Raw genomic sequence first — 18,598 nt, forward strand, 5'->3', positions numbered from 1 at the left:
GATCATTTTAGGACAAAGGAGCATATAAACCACAGTGAATTCATTAAAATGTATCATGATACCTAGCCCAACACCAGCATCACTTAACTACATCTCTGCCATAAAATAAATTAAGTAATAGGTTTGACAAGTGTTTTGGAAAACAGATAAATGAAGTATTTCGATGTTTTGGATTGTTGGCTACAACAGGTAATATTTACTTTCTCCTAAAACGACCCATTTATCACACTTCAAAGTAGAGTAGATAATACCTGTCTTTCTGGTAATCAACATTAAAGTGTGTTTGGGTGGGGCTGTATTAAATAATTAGGAATGGCTGAGGATGTTGGCTGTAATTACTTCAGGAAATGTGTGTGTGTCCCCCGAATTAATGATACTGTTGAAAATGTTTTTGTGTCAAAACTGCATCCCACAATTTTGGAGAGCAATTAGCATGAAATGAGATGGAGGCTGCTGACAGTAATGTGCTGTCTTAAGTGTCACTCGTCTGTGAAATTACGCAAGTACCCCAGCGCTATGGCCAAGCATAGGATAATAAATACACCTGCATAATTAGGCTTAAAAGTGACATTACTCACCACAAAGAACATGGACATGACAAAGCGACTGGGCAGAACCCGAGTTTGTACTTTCCAGATTTCAGTTGTGTGGGCAGGAGCGGGTCGGTGGCACCGCCGGCAGGTCCGGGAGCGCCGAGGACCTGATCCTGCAAAGCGTGCTGGTTTTCCCACCGGTAGCGTGTGTGAGGTTCCTGGTGAAAGGGAGCACGGGCTCTTTTCCAGGGTGCTGCAGCGGCTTGCAGGCAGCGTTGCTGGCAACTCATCGGCTGGGGCATTTTCTGCTTCTCGGGTAATATTTAGTATAATCGGTGGCTGAAGGGGGAAACCGCTGAAGGTTTCGTGTCCCTTCACGGTGCAGCTAAACTTCCATCACCAGTGCAAGCTCATACCAGCCAGATTTCACACTCTCACCAAGCCCTCAATTTTGAACTAGATCCAGGAAGTTTATTTGGAACCAAGAACATGTAAGGTTATCAATCCTTCCAGTGCAGGCTGGGAGGGCAGATCCAGCCCCGTCCTCCACGTGCAAACATGCGACGACCCAAACCCCAGCTTCTGGCACGCTGCCGAGGCAGCCTTCGGCAAGGGTTGGGTTTCCTTAACTCCTGCCTCTCCTTCTCACTCCACGCACGCCAGATAGCAGGTCTGAACAGTCCTTCTGCAAACTGCTCTGTCTGTAACGCGGCTTTTCCAGCGGTGTGCCAGGTCTTTACACAGGTGTAAAATGGCAAAAAAATCCGCTCTGTGCCATTTTGATATCACCGCACAAGGTACTCCTGCTTTCTTGACGTCTGCACCTTCAGCAAGCAGGACAAAGAATTGCTAAAAAGCCGATATTCAAACTGTCCAACAAAGCCTGTTTTCAAGTCATTATTGTTCTGAAAAATCATCCGTATGTGAGTCATGGGTTTAGATTAATTTATTTTGTGGTGCAAAGAGGTTTTTATAATACTCTTTCAAAGGATTGAATCATTCTTTGCTGATGACTTAAGGATGCTGTTTTATTTCTCTAGTGATTGCAAATGGAAGCTGGATCTTAGCACTAAGTGTGACCCCAAAACATAAAGAAATATAATCATATATAATTAACTAGGCTCCAGCGTGTATTGTAAATATCTTGGTCGGTACTTAGTTCTATGTGTTGTCAGACAGGAAATGTTTTCTTCCCAAGATAAAGGGTTAATATTGATGCTAGGGATAATTAGTTTCCATGTTTACTCGCTAAATATCACATAGTAACATCAGAAGAAAAAGGCACTTTTCAAATCATTTGATCAGCAATAAATATACTTTGGAAGAATTGGTAACTCTGCAGATGAGCACAACAAATCCATTTTACTCAGAAGAGCAACAGATCAAATATTTATAGTTCAGCACTAAAATACTGTCGAAGTGTAGAGCTAAAGGTTATGCCTTAGATTAATTTCATATTCACAGCTTGACGCGGATGCGGTTCATTTGCAGCCAAGATACTTAGTGCGTAATAGTGAAATTTGCTTTCATTTGACAAAGTTTCTGTTAAAAGTGATAATTTTCTCAGGGTTTCTTTTTTTTTAAAGAAGTCTCAGACAGCATCTTATTAGCGGTACCTCATTTGAGGGCAGGTTTGGATTTACAGCTCTGACCGTCCATAGTCTTTAGAGGTCAGAGTTTATGGTTCAGAGTTTAAGGCTGAAAATAGCATTTTAGGTTGCTATAAGATCAGCATTGTTTGTCCCAGACACATCGCGCTGCCTCCTCCGAGACCTCCCTTCCACTGTGTTGCTGCGTGCAGTGAAACCACTTGCGGCATCTCAGAACGCGCAGGCGTCAGGAGGGTTGGGGGTTTTCGCTCTACGGGGTTTTGGATCGAATATACCAGCCGCCTTATCTGTGGGACTGATAGGAAGTCAGTCTGTTATTTTCCTGCATTTATGAAATATCTCAGTCTGCTGGGATCACATTAGTTGTCCACCTTTTTTTTAATAAAAGCGTATTTTTGTATTTAAAAGTTCAGTCATAGAGGCATACACATACTGCAGTCCCTCGATTTGTCAGTAGACACAATGCACTTTGCACAATGCACGACTTCAGATTTCCTCAAAATCTGTATTTGTAAAAACCCCATGATTTGGTGATACGAGCTTTTCTGAAAAGTAGCGATTCCTTAAAGAGGGGGAGGATGAAGAGGGAGGGGAAGGATCCTTAAAGTCTAAAGAGAGACCCATGCTGGGAAGCAGCTGTATTTTAAGGCATTCATAAGCATTAGTCTAGTGATAGGGTTTTCTTTAGCAACGGCTTGTTGGGGGATGAAAGCAGGGTAAGTGCAGCTAGCAGAAAATAGAGTACCTAGATGGGAATTCAAAGGAACGGTGGGGGAAAGAACCGGCATTAGGCTTTCAAGGTGAAGCGCCAGTGTGCAGATTCCCAGAACAGGATGAGGACTCGAGAGAGCTCGATTTTCAAATAACATTACGGGAGCTAACGTCAGTGGACAGAAGCAAGAGCTCCCTTGCTGCTCGTGCCCCAGTTTTCGTACGGGGGAGGAGAGCTGGTGCTGGGGCACGTCCGAGGGGACGGGGCAGCCGGAGCGGGGCACTGCGTGACGCTCTGGGCAGGGCGGGAGCCTCGGGAGCGTCGGTGGAGCTGAGCTGTGACCTAACCTTAACCACGCTTAATCCAACCCGGCCCGGCATCAGACGTGGCAAACGCAAGGTCTTCTGCCCGGTGGTCAGGGTGGGCTTTTCAAACGACGAGATAGGTCTTCATCCCCATTTCTCTGTTCAGCAATGCTAAGGCTCAGAAAATTGGAGAGCTCAGAGAGCAAATAACTGATAACTTCGGGAGTGCAGCTGGGAGCTCCTGCCTCCCCGTTCGGTGCCCTGCCAGCCCAACCACTCTGCTCTGAATTATTTGATTTTTTTTGTCTGCTGCTAGGTTTTAGGGGGGTGTCAATCTCACACCCGCGGGGACTGCATAAACAGGAGTAAGAATTGCATGCGGTCAGCGTGGGACATTGGGCTTCTTCTTGTAGCATTGTGCTTCTTGCAACACAGTTGTAGCATATTTAATTCTAGTTGTAGTGCTGGTCCAGGAATAGGACTGCTAATGCGCCTCCTTTTTGGTATCTCAGAGGGTTTTACAAATATAGCTCTTAATCCGGCAAAGCGTTCACGCCAAGCAAAACATACTCCACCTGTGCAGATTTGCTTGAAGACAAATTTTATTCTCATCTACATGCCTTGGAGCCCTCTACTCCAATTATCTTACATGTATATAATTGTGTGTATAATATAGCCTCACCTAATTAAATTTCAAGAAAATAAGAGAGCACTTCGGGGTTGTGTGGGATTTGGTTAAGAGATCTCAGCGCTGTCAACAAAAAGATTCATCTCACAACTCTTCCTCCTTACAGTAAACATGCTTCAGATCGGAGCCAAATATACTCTGCACTTCACACATCTGGGTATTAGCTCGCTTTCGTTATTGTAAATTACTTCCAGGAGAAAGACTGAATCATGGCTGGAGGGGGTTGAGAAATCTGCTTGCATTAGAGACAGCCATCTGACGGCATCTTTTTTCCCTGCTCTTTTACCTGCATTTCAGATTTTTGTCTTTGCTGCTTACTTGCTGCTTTTCTAAGGCAACGCTGTCATGCCACATCATCGTGATTGTTTCATCAGGATTCTTTGGCGGTGTTATGTCGTGTCCAAATCACTGCGTGATGACATTGCTTCAGCCCTTGAGGTGTTTAGAGACTCTCTTAATATTCTGCCCGCCGCAGCTGTTGGAGGCAAAATAGGCAAAATACAGGGCTGGATGGATGGGCGTTGTGATGGTTTGTGACAGTTCATCCTTTCACCCCAGCAGCCCCATCAGGGTCGGGTTCTCAAGTTGATGAGTCACGTAAGAAGTGAAGGATCGTGCCTGTAGCTTGTAAGATGATGGACTACTTCATTAAGCTTGGATAGGCGAGGACCGATGAGTGGAGTTTGGTGGGTAGTGCAGAGGACCTGGTCTGTACCTCGGTTCAGTTTTGGTCTCCAATCAGTGATTCAGTTATTCCCTCTCCGTACCTCAGTTTTAAGCAGAAATAATTCCACTGACTCAGCTGGGTGCGATGGGGCTTAATTATTGTCTATAAAGGGCTTTGAAATCCTAAATGATCGATGCCTCGAGAGTGTGTGTGATTAGTAAGCTGGATGCCGTGTTGTGAGCTCAGCTGCAGAATTCGAGTGAACAAACACGTTCATTTGTCTTGGAGCAGCAAGCTCCATGAAACTATGCAAAAGTATCGCGAGTCTGTGGGGTTTTTTTTGACTTAATGCTAATGGATCCATTGTTTCATGTAAAGGTTTCTAACCGCTCTTGTTATATCGTGTGTGACATTTACAGTACTCTTTGTTCCATTAGCAAAGTAATTTGAGATAGTTTATTATCCTTTGGAGACTTTACTGCTTGCTGTTTAACTTCCATGTGACTGGACCCTGGAAAAAAATCTCTTAAAATAGTGCACGAGTCTAAAAATAATGAGGATTAGTCGCTTCTTAGGAATTAAAATAATTAATTTAGTGCACTTTAATAAGAAGATCTGCAACATTAGGAAACACCACTTATTGTTTCCCCTTTGTCTTCAGAGCCACCAAAATATGCAGCAGCTTTATCGTGGAGTCAAGGTGTGTCTTGCCTCACAGTTTGAAATCGTAATTTGTTTGTATCAGCTACAGTTCCTTTATTTCAGAGGAACAAAGAAATAGCATTTAACCAGCATGTTCTGAATCACTGGTGAAAGGAGTCGCTCCGTAATCTGAATTTATTACACAAGGACACACTCTAGGTGCAAGAAAATGGCAAAGGTTGTTATTCCTGGGACTATCTGCCTGGGGTGCTGTCACTGCGGTACCCGAGGGACCGAGCCTGCTTGGGTCCCGCTCGCTAAGTGGCTCATCCACACTCCTTAGCAAAACACACTCCTCCTGATTCACCGAGAAAGCTCAGCAGTGGGCTGGGTGTTGGAAAGCAGCAGGGTTTGCTGAGCCACATGTGTGGGAATATTTTTTTCTTGCCATTAAGACTTCACTCACTCCCGGGTTGAAATAATGCAAGAGGCAGCAGGGATGTGAATCTGGGAAAGTAGGTGAAGGGTGAACCGCAGAAATTCGGTGCGCAGGCAGAGATGGAGCGGCGGGGACCCAGACCACAGACCTCCTGGGCAGCCAGGCAGGGTATTTCTCACGTTCACCTTTTCAGATGGGATCTTCAGTAGCAGGTCGCTCCGATGCTGAACCTTATCTGAAAGACCACTGCCTGCAGCCGTGCCGGGCTTTGCCCCGGCTCAGGATGAGCGTGGCGCTGCCCGGTAGCGCATGGGCAGTAAAACCCATCCCTGCTGCAACCTCTGACTTCAGCTCCTTTGCTACTTTTTGTGCCTCCAGCAGATTTCACGGCAGTGCAGCCTCTTTTGCCTTTTGGCAGTTTTGTGCCCATCTCTCCAAGGCAAACCCGTGCCCTGCGTGGGAAGGCAGAACCAGGCAGAGTCTCCAGGAGCAGGACCTCGGAGCGGAGGCTCCGTTACTTGGCCAGACCTGCCATTCGCTTGAGTGGTCTTTGGCAACTCACTTGAACTCTCCGGGCCTCAGTTTCCCAACTGGAAAAACAGGATGATCACAATTAACAAAGGCGGTGTGAGTTTGCAGAGTGCTCCGGAGGAGAAGGGCAGGCTCTGTACCAGAGTGCACGAGGCTCCTCATCCAAAATGATGTTGCCTCCATCCTCTCATCATACTCCCACAGGGAGATGCTGTAGAGCCCAAATGGCCAGAAAGTGTCAGGTATAGAAAGAGCATTAATGACCAAGCGTGCCAGAGACCCCATCACAGGGCTGGCCTCTTCAATTGCTTTGTTTTCATGCTCGGCAGAGTCACTAACCTTCCAATAAACACCAGAGTCATTATAATAAAAATGTGGAAAATGCTATCATTAAACCACATCGGTTTATTTTCCAAGTGCCTCTTTCTGGGACATCAAATTCATTTAGATCATTCTCAAAAGCCACAAATCCTGAATGGGTGCAGTAATGTGTGTGGTGGGAGGTGAGAGCACAACAGGCATTAAATCGGGTCGAGAGTCGGGGCTCTAAGAGAGCTGGGCTGGGTTTATTGTGGGGGTTTGAGACGTGATGCCTCCAGAGACTCATCCCTCTTGTCCCCCCAGCCAGGGGGTCCCCCGGGCAGTTTTTCAGACTGAAACCCCGGTTTGTGCTCTGGTATCTCAGCTTAGAGCTGTGGTGGGGTGGCTGGTCCAGTGGAGAAGAGGGAGGTACCTCCTGGAGAGCCCGAGCATCCAGTGGGACAGCGGAGTCTTCCTCTTACCAAAGATTGATTTTGTTCCAAAATAAAAGAAAAAGACCTTAAATCCTTTCAGCAGCAGAGCCATAGGGTTAGACCCCATTGCCCTTCACTTCAACAAATGTGGAATAACATCATTAAGGGTTCGTTCGAGCACTGGGGTAGCTGAGCAAAGTCTCGGCTCAGTGTCCATATAGTTGGTAAATGTGATGCTGGAGCTAATAATTGTGTTTATTAAGTGAAAACATAAAAGCGGGGTTTTCGAAAGGGCTTGAGATCAGCTGGACTCTGCTCGGGTGAACCCAAGCACCTGCAGCTTATAGAAGTGACCCGAAAGGCTGAAATCTTAATCTCATGGAGTCTGTAGAAAACTTCCATAGGAGCCAGGATTTGTTCAAAAGCTTTTTCTGTACCAAGAATAACCAGGATTTTGTTCCTCTGGGGGAGTTCCTGGCAGAAGACCACCTCGGAGCAGCACTGTGCGATGTGTCTGCTGACATGCTATGGTGTTTGTGGGAGCATCGGCTTCTGCGAGGGGAATAGGAATCCTAAAATTGTATTTTAGCTACTTAGAATATAAATAGAAGACAAACTGCTTGTCAGCTGTTCCGTTCGAAAGATATTTAAAAATACTTGGGAGAGGAAACGTGCACTCTGCTCGAGATCCGGAGCCTTACTGTATCAGCCTGAAGGATCTCAAAGTGCCTGCAGACACAACAGGCTGGCTGTAAGCAGGAGTCGTTCAATGCACTGGGAGGAAAGAGTTCAGTTCAGTTCAGTTCCTGGAGAGTTCATCAGCGTTCCAAGTTATTCAAGTTATGCCAAAAATACACATAAAAGACACTTCAGGCAGATCTCTAGGAACGAGAAAATCTTCCACTCCTGGGTGGGAAGGTTGAGCCCACGTTGGTGTATTGCTGCAGCGAAACAGGAGCTGCTAAAACGCCGGTTTGCTTGGGAATGGGGGCAGAGGTGGGAACAAGCCTCTGCCTTCTCCAGACTGAACGTCAGGTCGTTCAGGATTGATCTGTCTCTCGGGGGGAGAAGGGAGTATAATGGCTTTTTACTGAGTGAAATAAACCTGGCAGCGCGTGTCCCGTTGTGAACTGGGGTTTGGTGACCAGGGAGGGATGCGATGTGATGGTCTGTGTGCTGTACCGATGCCATTCATTAATGGCTCTATTAAAACATGAAAGTGGTGAGGCCGTTCATAATGTCCAGAGCACTCAAAGGGTGACAAAAATAGCCCACCCATCGATGATCTGCTCGGTGGGAGATGGGAGCCCGGCTTCGTCCTTACTGTAAGCCTGGGTGCTTCCAAGCAGTTGGGCCGTGGGCGAGTTGGACTCTCAGGGTCCGGTTCATTAACAGAAACGAGCCGTGCTCTGCACAGGCTAACTTCCAGCACTCCGCTCGGGAAAAGGCCGGGATCCCCTTCTTACCAACTGGGAATTTCACTCGCACTTCCCAGAAGAGGAAAATCGTGAGGCTCTGCACTGACCTTACACCACTCTCCTTTCCTCCCTCGTTCCCCCAGCCCCCAGCCCCGCTCTCCCTGGCCCCTGCCTGGCCACGGGGCTGGTTCCTACGGATGTTGCTGCTTGGCCGAGATGAGCAGAAGCGGCTCCCACACGCCGAGGGGTCCCAGCGTGGGCCTGTCTCCTGCTTGAACGTGCAAACACGTCCCCGTGCCTGAGCAGAGGGTCACAAAACGCCGACGTGTGCAAGCTGGGCTGATGGAGAAAGCTTCTCTGCTGGGAGCTTGTGCTTGCTGGGCATGAGAAGATGGGGGTGGATGGATGCCGGTAAAGAGCTGGGGAGCCCGGCAGTGGGAAGCAGCCTGGTCAGATTCCTTGGGAGCATGTTAAAATAATATCAACAAGGAGAAATGGGCACAGAGGAGCATGCGAGATGCTGAGAATAAAATTAATCAAGTTACTGTGTGGCCTGAAAAAAAAGAAATTATTTAGTCATAGCTCAGTGTATAAAGCCAAGAACTTGGCTAATAAACAAGAGGAACTGGAATTGCTCCCTGATGAGCATAAATTTGACCTGCTTGGTTTTATTAAGGAATCTGGGGGAAAAAGTCACCTGACTGGAATGGCAAAATTCACGGTAATATCCTATTTAAGAAGAACTGAGTTGCAGAAGAGGGGAAGCAGCCTGACAAATCCACTGCAAATGGTTTGGAGCACTTCGCTGCAGGAGAAAGTGCAAAGCAGCTGCTCGCTCCTGTCCACTGCAGGCTCCGAATCGTAGGGGGGAGCAGAACGATCGGCTCCTCGCATCCCTCCAAAATATCTATGGGCAAAACATTGTATGGCCACAAGATTTCGATCCAGGCAACATAAAGCGGCTCTCAGCAGGAGGCAGCAGGGATGGTGTTACTGAATCCCCAATCCTCCCGTTCGTTAAGAAGTGGCACCACTGGAAGGGGCTGGAAATACCAGGTCCTGTAATTTCTCTGGATTATGAAGGCAGTAGGCTTCGGTGAGAGGAAGACAAGTTGCCAGGCGTCCCATGGGAATCAGGTATTCATCTCCTGGGTCATCTGTTTTTTTCCTAAAGAAGAGATGGAAGAGCAGGAGTTCCTGAAGCAGCTGCTCGGGTAGGAAGGCAGGCAGCTGGCCGTCTTCAGCTGTGACGGAAAAGTGACCAAGAGCAGACAGTGATGCCGGGGGTAGCATTCGTGGGGCCTGAGCCGTGCATGAGCACAGCAGCCGTCTGAGCCCCCCGCGCGGGTTCGGTGTCTCATCTCTTCCCGTCGCTTTGCACCTCTTAAGCAGTCGTGACTTTGCCCTGCACCAAGGCAAGTTCATGGGCACTAGGACCCCCGAAGCGCAGGTGGGATATTAGTTTGAGCTGAGCGAGGTGGGAGTGAAATCCGGGTCTCACCACTTCGTGGGCGCTACGAAGGTGAAGAGGAGCCAGTTGAGCTCTGCACCGCGGGACAGGCGTGCTCCCTGGGATGTGTGGGCCCTCTGCTCCCCCCCAGCAGCAGCATCGTCTCTGCACCGAGGCAGGTAACCGAAGCGGGCTTCAGTCCGCATCGCCCACCTCTGTCTGGTACCCCACTCAGGATGAGTTTTGCTGAAAATCACTGCAATTTGTTCTTACTTACGGTTCCTCCAGGGCATGTTCCTGTGCCTTGCAGTCGGTCTCTCTCTAGGCAGTGAGGCTGGGGGTCACACCTGAAGGAGAGAGGGTGCCGGTCCCCTCTGAGGGTCCTCGCTTGCAGCCGGTTTATGACATCTCTCTTGCTCCGGCAGTGAATCCTGCTGCTGTAGAGCAGGTCCTGAGGGGCCGGGGAAGAGGCTGGGCTGCGGGGAGGTTTGTGGGGCTGCAGGGGCATGCTCAGTGCTGCGGGGGGGATGCTTAGGGCCATGGGGAAGATACTCGGGGCTGCAAAGGGGACCACGGAGAGGTTGCTTGGGCCATGAGGAGGATGCTCAGGGTTGCAAGGAGGATGCCCAAGGATGCTCGGGGCTGCAGGGGGGATGCTCGGGGCGGCAAAGGGGATGCTCAGGGCTGCAGGGGGATGCTCAAGGATGGTAGGGATGCTCGGGGCCATGGGGAGGAGGCCGGCGTCCCGGGGGGGAGGTTGCAGGGGGAGGGCGGGGGGCCGCTGGAGGCGCCAGGTAGGAGGGGCGGGGGGCTGGCAGCGGGGCGGCCGGGGGCTGCCGGGGCGGAGCCGCGGGGTGCCCCTCCCGACGGCGCTATAAACCGGCGGGGCGCGGGCGCGGGGCAGCCGTCGCTGGGGCGCCCGGGGCCGGGGTGCACCCCTGCCCGCGCCCTGCCCGCGCCCTGCCCGCGCCCTGCCCGCCCGCAGCCCGGCGCGATGGCGAGGGGGCAGCTGTCGGGGGGCGCCTGGGGGGCCCTGGTGCTGCTGGGGCTGATGCTGCCGGCGGGCGCCTGGTACAAGCACGTCGCCAGCCCCCGGTACCACACGGTGGGACGCGCCTCGGGGCTGCTGATGGGCGTCCGCCGCTCCCCCTACCTCTGGCGCCGGGAGCTGCCGGCCGAGCCCCCGCGCCGCCCCGGGGGAGCCGCGCCCGCCGCCGCCCCACCGCCCCCGGGCCGCCCCGCCGGGGAGACCCCGCCGCCCGCCCCGCCGCCGCCGCCGCCCGGCCCCGGCCGCCTCCTGCAGCGCCTGCTCCGGCGGGGCTGGGGCTGGGGCGGCCCCCGCCCGGCCCCCGCCCGGCCCCCGCCCGGGCCCCGCGAAGCTCAGGTAACCCCGGTGCCGCGGGGCCCCGACGGGCGGGCGGGGGGCGGTGGAGCCCGGGGGTGTCGCCGGGGCCAGGGAGCACGGTCTCTCCGCAGTGCCCCGGGATGCTTCTGGGGTGCCACCCCTGCCTGGGGTGCAGGAGTCTTGCTGCGGTGTCTCTGCGGCACCCTGGGGGGGTTCACCAGCTAACGGGGGTGCACCAGGTAACGGGGGTGCACGGAGCCACGGGGGGGTTTCACCAGGTAACGGGGGTGCATGGAGTCTTGGAAGGGTTTCACCAGGTAACGGGGGTGCACGGAGCCACGGGGGGGTTTCACCAGGTAACGGGGGTGCACGGAGCCACGGGGGGGTTTCACCAGGTAACGGGGGTGCACGGAGCCGTGGGGGGGTTTCACCAGGTAACGGGGGTGCACGGAGCCTTGCTGCGGTCTCCCATCCCGCAGGCACCAGGGTTTCAGGGTGCCCCAAGCAGAGAGCGGGGCTGCCCCAAAGCATCACCCGACACCCACACCGCCTTCTGCACCCCAGCCCCGGCTGTGCTGGGAGGGTGTGGGGAGCGAGGGGAGCCCTGACCCTGCGGGACAGCCTGGGTCCCAGGGGGGTTTACAGCCCTGTCACCGCCGCGTGGGTGCGACTGCAGGACTTGAGTCTCTGCCGCATTTTTCAACTTGACCCACGAGGTTTGTTGCACCCAGCAAAGCGGGCCAGGAGGAGGGGGATGCGATTCCTCCCCACCACGGGACGCGTTTGGAGGAGCTGCACTCTGACTTTAGGGCAGAAAAAGGGGCCGGATGATTTCTGTGCCCCCCGTTTGGTGCATCACAAACTGGTACCCTGCGGGACCGAGCTGCCAGTGCTGGGAGGGGTGTCCGCAGGGCCGGCAGGCCGGCGATGCCGAGGTGCTGCCGGCGTGGCCCCTCCGCAGGACCCCTCTCCCTGCCCGCTCGGGGCTCAGCCAACCTGCGTGGGACTGGCTCGGCACTGCTTCCAGACATTAAATCTCTTTCCTCTTATGTAAAGCTGGAGCCAATATCCAGCTGAAATCCAGTGAGGCTTTTAGCTGTTGGATCAGCCCCTGAAACACGTAGCTGTATTCCTCCCCTCCTTTTTTTAGAGGAAATCTGGGATTAGTATCTTTTTGGGAAAGCCCAGGCAGGTCAGCTCAGCCCTGCCTTACGTCTGCGCCGTCCCGTTACCTCCCGCAGCCTGGCTCTGCGTGGGCAGAGCAGTCCGGGTGCCATGGCTGGGGCTCCGGACCTGCGTACATGCGTGCATCACTGATTTCACAGCAAAATTTCCACGGGAGCCTCACAGGCAGGTCCAAGCCCCGTATTTGGGGGTCTGCATGGGTTTATCTGCATGCACAGTGGCAGAAAGGGAGTCTGCCGTCACCACAGGTTAAATCTGAGCCCGTGAAGGAGAATATTCCTGAATATTGCAAAAGCAGCGTTGGTTTAAGCGCTGTACAGAGGGGAAACGCGGTCCCACGTGGGGAGGGAGGTGGTGGCAGGGCTCAGGTGCACAGCCGGGCGTGCAGGTGAGGCTCCGAAATAACCCGGCCCCTCTTCTCCTTTCAGCTTCTCCCGCTTGAAGACGTGGCTCTGATCCCTTGAAGGGGCTCGGCAGAGATGCTTCAAGCGCCGGAGGAGCGTTGACTGCCCGAGGTGGAAGCCGTTCACCCTAGCTGGCGAGGAAGAGTCTCATCGGCGGATCTCCTGGTACTCTGACCTCTCTGAAACCATACAGACAATTGCATTCCAAAAAATCTGATTTTTCGTGGCCGCTGTCCAGACGCAGTGGTAAATTCATCTTGTTTTCAGGTCAACCTAGTGCTATAAACTTGGGGAGAAATAAACAGGGAAGATACTTATTTTTGTTTATTTTTTTTAGATTTCTGTACTAGCTTGTTTGCAATATGATACAAAAATGTACTGTTTGCTTCCTAGGAACCTGCCCTCATTAAAATGAGAATTGATCAAAGGAAACTTTGGCTTCGTTGTGCTGTTGTGGGTTTTTTTTTTTTTTAAAGGCAAAACCTGGTACGGCTCCGCATGGGGCAGTCACTTCAGCGGTCGAGTCACTCCCAGATTTTTCTGACATGATTTAACTCCTTGACACAGTTTCTTCTGCAGCTTTACAGTAAATCTCTTTTACTGCCCATCGCGGAGTTACTGCCAGGCTAAGTGTCAATTAAGATGACAAAGTTAGAAATCTTTCCTGGACTGGGCTGAACGAAAGCTCTGCGAGTCCTCACTGCTCTGGTTGTTTATTTGCCTGCTTAGAGCTTAATTTTATATATGTCTCCGCTGATGAAAATAAACGTTATTCCCCATTAAAACAGGGAGAAGCCTCGGGGCCGGGCAGGAGCGCAGGGTGAAGGTGTGCTGGAGCGGGCGGGATCTGGGCTCTAGAGAAAACTGGGGTTTGCGGGGCTGAGTCTGGCTCCCTGAATTGCTGAGCTCTCACCCGCCAGCGCTGGCGGATTTTGCAGGAAATCTGGCAAAAAGAGACGTTTCCACCCCTCTCGCATGAACCGTCTGCTCCTGCCAAGCCTCTGCGGCCGACCGTGGCGCGGGGACAGCAGCGTTTGTGCTGCCTTTGGTTCGGATCTGAAAGGAAAAACCCCTCGCAGTGCTTGTCGGGGGAGCCGAGCCCTGCCTGCTGCGCTGCCCCTTGCACCCGGGGGGCTGCCGTCACCCCTCGCCGGGTCTCGGGGAGGGTTTTGGGTGCTGTAACACGTGAAGGATCATTCTCTCCCAGTTTATTCCCAACCGGTTTCTCTGCCATGTCCCCTCTCCCTCCCCCCCATGATTTTCCAATTTCTGCTCTTCGTTAGCGCAGCGCGGTGCTGGGATGGCCAGATGAGACGTGATTGCCAATAACCCATTAGGCAGCTGCACTTGAAAAGGGCTGTACCTGTCAGGGCGCCAATCCGCCGGGGGAGCGGCCGCCGAGGCAGATTGCCGTTCTTGATGGAGGTAAGTGATAAAATGAGGTAGAAAATGTAAAGGTCAGCTTCGCGCAGGAGGGTGCGCAGAGAGGGGGCTGAAGGGCGATGTGACAAGAGACGCGACTCGAGCGTGCGCTTCTGCCCTCGCCTGTCGGAAAGAAACGCTTGTACGTGCCAATTACTGGGGCAAAACCAGCGAGACGCTCAGTTAACCACAAGCACTTCACTTCTCACCTTGTAAAATAATTTTTCCTGGTGCTGTTGAGCAGCATGAGCCGATTGCCCACTGGAGCCATAAAATAATTTCCTCTGTGCTCCCAGCTCTCTGGAGAGGTCTGGGCCTTCCCCGGGGGTCAACAAGCCAAATAAAACGGAAGAAAGCTTAAGACGACATTTAATTACCCCTCCCGCCTCGGGGCAGGACCCAGCCATCCCTGATGGACGTTAATCTAATCCCTTCTAAAAGACTGGTGCCGGGGGAGACGCCGCGCTCCCCACGGTCTGCCTCCCGTGCCCCTCGCTCCGGGGGGCTGCGTACCTGGACCACGGGGACCCCCTGACCTGGCCCCCGTCCGTGCCCGAGATGAAATGCAGCCCCAGGGATTCTTGGGGAGGGTGCTGGGTCCCTGCGCGCCATGGGCTGGGTTTGTGGCTGGGAGCAAAGTGGGGGGATGAAGGTTTTCAGGGCTGCAGCAGCACGTCGGCTCCTGGCCCCCTGACCCCCGCGGAGCAGCTTTGCGGGGGGTAACTGCAACCAAGGAGGGTGATTCCTGGCACTGCTTTGGGAGATGTGGGGGGCTGAGAAACCCCTCAGGTGACAGTGGGACACGTCACCCCTTCCCTCCCACCACGTTCCACCAGATCACTGAGGCTGTGGGGTGGTGGGCAGGGTGCAGGGGGTGCAGTGGCACCCGGGTGGCTTTGCCATGCCATCTTCTGGCCACGCTGATGCCAGGGGCTGGGGAGCTGCAACAGGGGTGAGGATTGGCCCTGCCACCACGTCCCCATCCCTGCGCCCTTGCAGAGTGGGGAGCTGCCCCCATGGGTGCCCCTCTGTCTGCACAGCCCTGGCCAAGGCCACGGGATGGGAGCTCTGGGCTAAAGCCTGTCCCGCTGCTCTGGATTAGGGCAGCCCAGGGACAAGGCTGCTCCCGGGCGCTGCGTCCCCACGCAGCACAAGCGGGGTTTGGATCTGGATCTGGCCGCTGGTCCAGGTCCATCCCCGAGGTGCCGCCTGGGAGCTCTGCAGACCCAGCACCGCCGGCCGGAGCCAGGCCGGCTGACGCAGCGAGGCTTTCCCGGACGGGGTGCGCCGTCACCCAGCCTGCCGTGCCAGCGGATGCATTTTGTTCCAGTCCAAGAGGCGGGAGAATCCCAGGGGCTGCGACGGGCAGGAAGACGTCCCACCCCAACCCGTCCTGAGCCCGGGGCAGCTCCCTTTCCTTCCCGGCTCCCCGGCCTCTCCCAGGGGACCAGCAGCATCCACCGAGGCGGCTGGGCACGCCGGGGCTGGGGGCTTTGGGGCGGGCAGCGTCTGGGACGGGAACCGGCAGCCCCGGGGAGCCGGCGTGAGCTCACGCCAGAGCACACACAATGGCTGCAGGGCCCTGCGTGCACCAGGAGGAAGAAAACTCCCCAAGGAATTTCCTCCGTCGTCCGCTCTGCCCAGAAGCTGTTCCTGGCCCTGCCGGGATGCAGGCGGCTGGGGCTGAGCCGGGCCAGTCTGAGCCCCTCCCCGGCGGGTGGCCCCTGTTGGGTGCGGCGGTGGCTGGGGATGAAAAGCCCCTGGGCAGAGCTGGGTACCCAGCATGGTCCCTGCGATGGCCCCGAAGGTCCCTGCAGGGACCCCCGGGCTGCGGGACCCTGTGCTGAGCCAGGGTCTGCCAGGGGTCTCATCCTGTCCTGTCCCACCGGGACTCCTCCACGCTGACCCCACGCAGGGGAACGGGCCGAGGCTGGGGAGAGGGGGTAGGAGCTGCAGAGAACAGGAGAGGACGGTATCGCTGTGCCTGCTCTTGGCCTATTTCTAAGATGTCCAGAACGCTGAGAAGGTGACAGTGGCTTAGAGACACGGGCAGGGATCTGCCCGGCAGAGCTGCAGCAGCCTGGGGCTGTTCCTGGGGTGCCCGAGGGGAAATGCCGGGTGGGGACCCTCCCACCCACAAGTGTCCCCCTCGGCGTCCCGAGGGCCGTGCCGCCCCGCGCCGAGGCCGCCCTGGAGGTGCCTCCCCCGTGTTGACTGTACACAGGGCTGTGTTTGGGGAGCGCCCGCGCCGCTTCGTCAGGGCAGGTCACCTGCCGTGGGCACGTGCCAGCGGGAGCGGAGGTGACCCGTGCCAGCGCTGCCCTGCCTGCACTGCCCGGCTCTGCCGGCTCCCTGGGCATCCTGCTGGAGCCCGTGCCCCTCTCCAGGGGACGTGCACACACGCTGCTGGATCCGGGGTACAGCAAAGATAAAATGTCCTCTCGGGGTCCCCTCCAGCCCCCCTTCACCCCCTCCTGGGCGATGAGACGCTGGGCTACAGGCACCTTCCTGGGCCTGAGCACTTCCCCTGTCTTATTTTCTGGTGGATATTCCTTCTAATGTGTGCAGGGGAGAGCAAAACCCAGACGCAGCCCCATCGGGCAGCGGAAGAAAGCCGTCCTCCCCCCGCCCGGCCATGCCGTCCTCCCCCCCGCCCGGAGCCCCTTCATCCAAGTGCGCTCCCCCAACCCCGTCAAGAGCTGCAGACACCTCAGGGGCCGGTGGGGATGTCCTAACCCTTCTGCTCATGCCAAGAAGATGTTGCAGGAATGGCCCCAGCCCTTGCAGGGTCCCCTGGGTGCTGGGGTGACACCCAGGGCTGGACATGCCAGCAGGAGAGCTGATGCCTCCAAAACTCTTAGCCTGGGCCAGGACTTTCACGTCACGGTAGGATTAAACCCAGGCACAGCCGTGCTAAAACACCAGCACAGACCAGCAGCGGTCCCAGCCCCCCGGGCTGCTGCGGCTGGGCTGGCGGAGGGGGTGTCCCAGCTGGGTGAAGGCGGGAGCCCCCCAGCTCCATCCACCTCCAGCCCTGAAGAGCCTCTCGAGGTGCTTCTGCTGGACCCTGGGCTCGGGTCCTGCTCCCACGTGGTGGCGTGGGGTCTCCGCTCTGCCGCTTCTGGCAGGAGAGGAGGCGGCTGCGGTGGAGGGCGACACGAATGAACCCCGACGCCCTCCTTGGGCGGCAGCGCTGCCCGGCCGGGCGCTGGCAGGGACCTGGCGGGCACGTTCCTGCCCAGGGAGGTCCCCTCCGCCGCGCTGGCGCTTCCGCCGACGTGCTCACCTGCGCTGCTCTGCCGCCAACCTCGCCCAGGGTGGGTGCTCCCAGGGATGAGTGCTCCTGGGAATGGGTGCTCCTGGAGATGGGTGCTGCCGGGGATGGGTGCTGCCGGGGATGGGTGTTGCTGGGGATGGGTGGTCTGGGGAATGGGTGCTCCTGGGGAATGGGTGCTCCTTGAGATCAGTGCTGCTGGGGATGGGTGGTCTGGGGAATGGGTGCTCCTGGGGATGGGTGGTCCTGGGGATCGGTGCTCCTAGAGATGGGTGCTGCTGGGGATGGGTGATCTGGGGATGGGTGGTCTGGGGAATGGGTTCTCCTTGGGATGGGTGCTGCTGGGGATGGGTGCTCCCAGGGACAGGGGCCCCAGAGCCAGCTGGAAGGCTCGGTGCTGCTCTTACATCCACGTCCTGTTGCGGTAGGCACGGTGGCACACCAGCACACCAGTGCGGCACCGGCACCAGTACCGGCTGGCATCCAGTTCAGGAAACGAGCTGTGCCAACACCAGGCTCTCCAGGAGCACGTCCCTTTGCAGTCATATTATCCGTGTGGTTTTCCTGCAGCTGCTAGAGACATTTCGGCTCTTCTGGGGGAAAGCGGTGGTCAGCGGCGGGGCTGTGCCCTGCACAGCGCAGGCAGCGGGGTGCCCGTGCTGCGGGGGCACGGCGGGTGCGGAGCAGGGCGGCTTGCACGCCGCCGGGGCGTGGGAACAGCATCGCTGCTTGCACACTTGTCCGTGGGCGTGCTGGCACGTGGGAGGTCTCGGGTGCGCTCAGCCTGGCCGGGGACCATCACCAGCGCCACGCCTGCACAGCACCAAGTGCCGCCGGGCCCCCTCCGGCTCGGTACCCATAGCGCTGCTATCGGCTTGTAAATATAAAGGACCTGGGCAGGTCCTACCTGCCAGCTTGTGCAGGAGGGATCTCCCAGCTCCCAGCAGCGTAACTGAACTTTCTGGACTTTCGCAATATAATTAATCTTCCTAATGATCAGTTCTCCTTCTCCTAAATCTAACCTGGAAAATGTTTACAGCTCAATAGTGCCACACACAGAGGCCTAGAGAAAATGAGACGGTGCTTTTTATGAGCCCTCCTCTCATTCCCAGTTCCTCCGGCAACACAAATAAATCATCGGCCTTTCCCTGCTCCCCGAGAGCGGCCGGGACCCAGCAGCCCCACGCTGAGCGACGGCAAAACGAGGGAGGAATGAGCACGGCCGCATCCATGCCAGGC

General features: G+C 55.4%; 1 protein-coding gene across 1 annotated transcript; it reads left to right on the forward strand.

Annotated features, from left to right (window-relative positions):
* The first annotated feature begins 10,723 nt into the window (after positions 1-10,723).
* On the forward strand, positions 10,724-12,723 carry NPW (neuropeptide W). Its single transcript, XM_075166056.1, has 2 exons — positions 10,724-11,113; positions 12,688-12,723. Exons 1-2 carry the CDS (start codon positions 10,724-10,726, stop codon positions 12,721-12,723), a joined length of 426 nt encoding a protein of 141 aa, XP_075022157.1.
* The last annotated feature ends 5,875 nt before the right edge of the window (positions 12,724-18,598 follow it).

Source organism: Calonectris borealis, chromosome 16, assembly GCF_964195595.1.
Source record: "Calonectris borealis chromosome 16, bCalBor7.hap1.2, whole genome shotgun sequence".
Taxonomy (NCBI): Eukaryota; Metazoa; Chordata; class Aves; order Procellariiformes; family Procellariidae; genus Calonectris; species Calonectris borealis.

Coding starts and splice junctions, on each gene's coding strand:
- NPW (XM_075166056.1), top strand. CDS start 10,724: ATGGCGAGGGGGCAGCTGTCGGGGGGCGCCTGGGGGGCCCTGGTGCTG. Junction 11,114..12,687: donor CCGGGCCCCGCGAAGCTCAG/GTAACCCCGGTG, acceptor TTCTCCTTTCAG/CTTCTCCCGCTTGAAGACGT.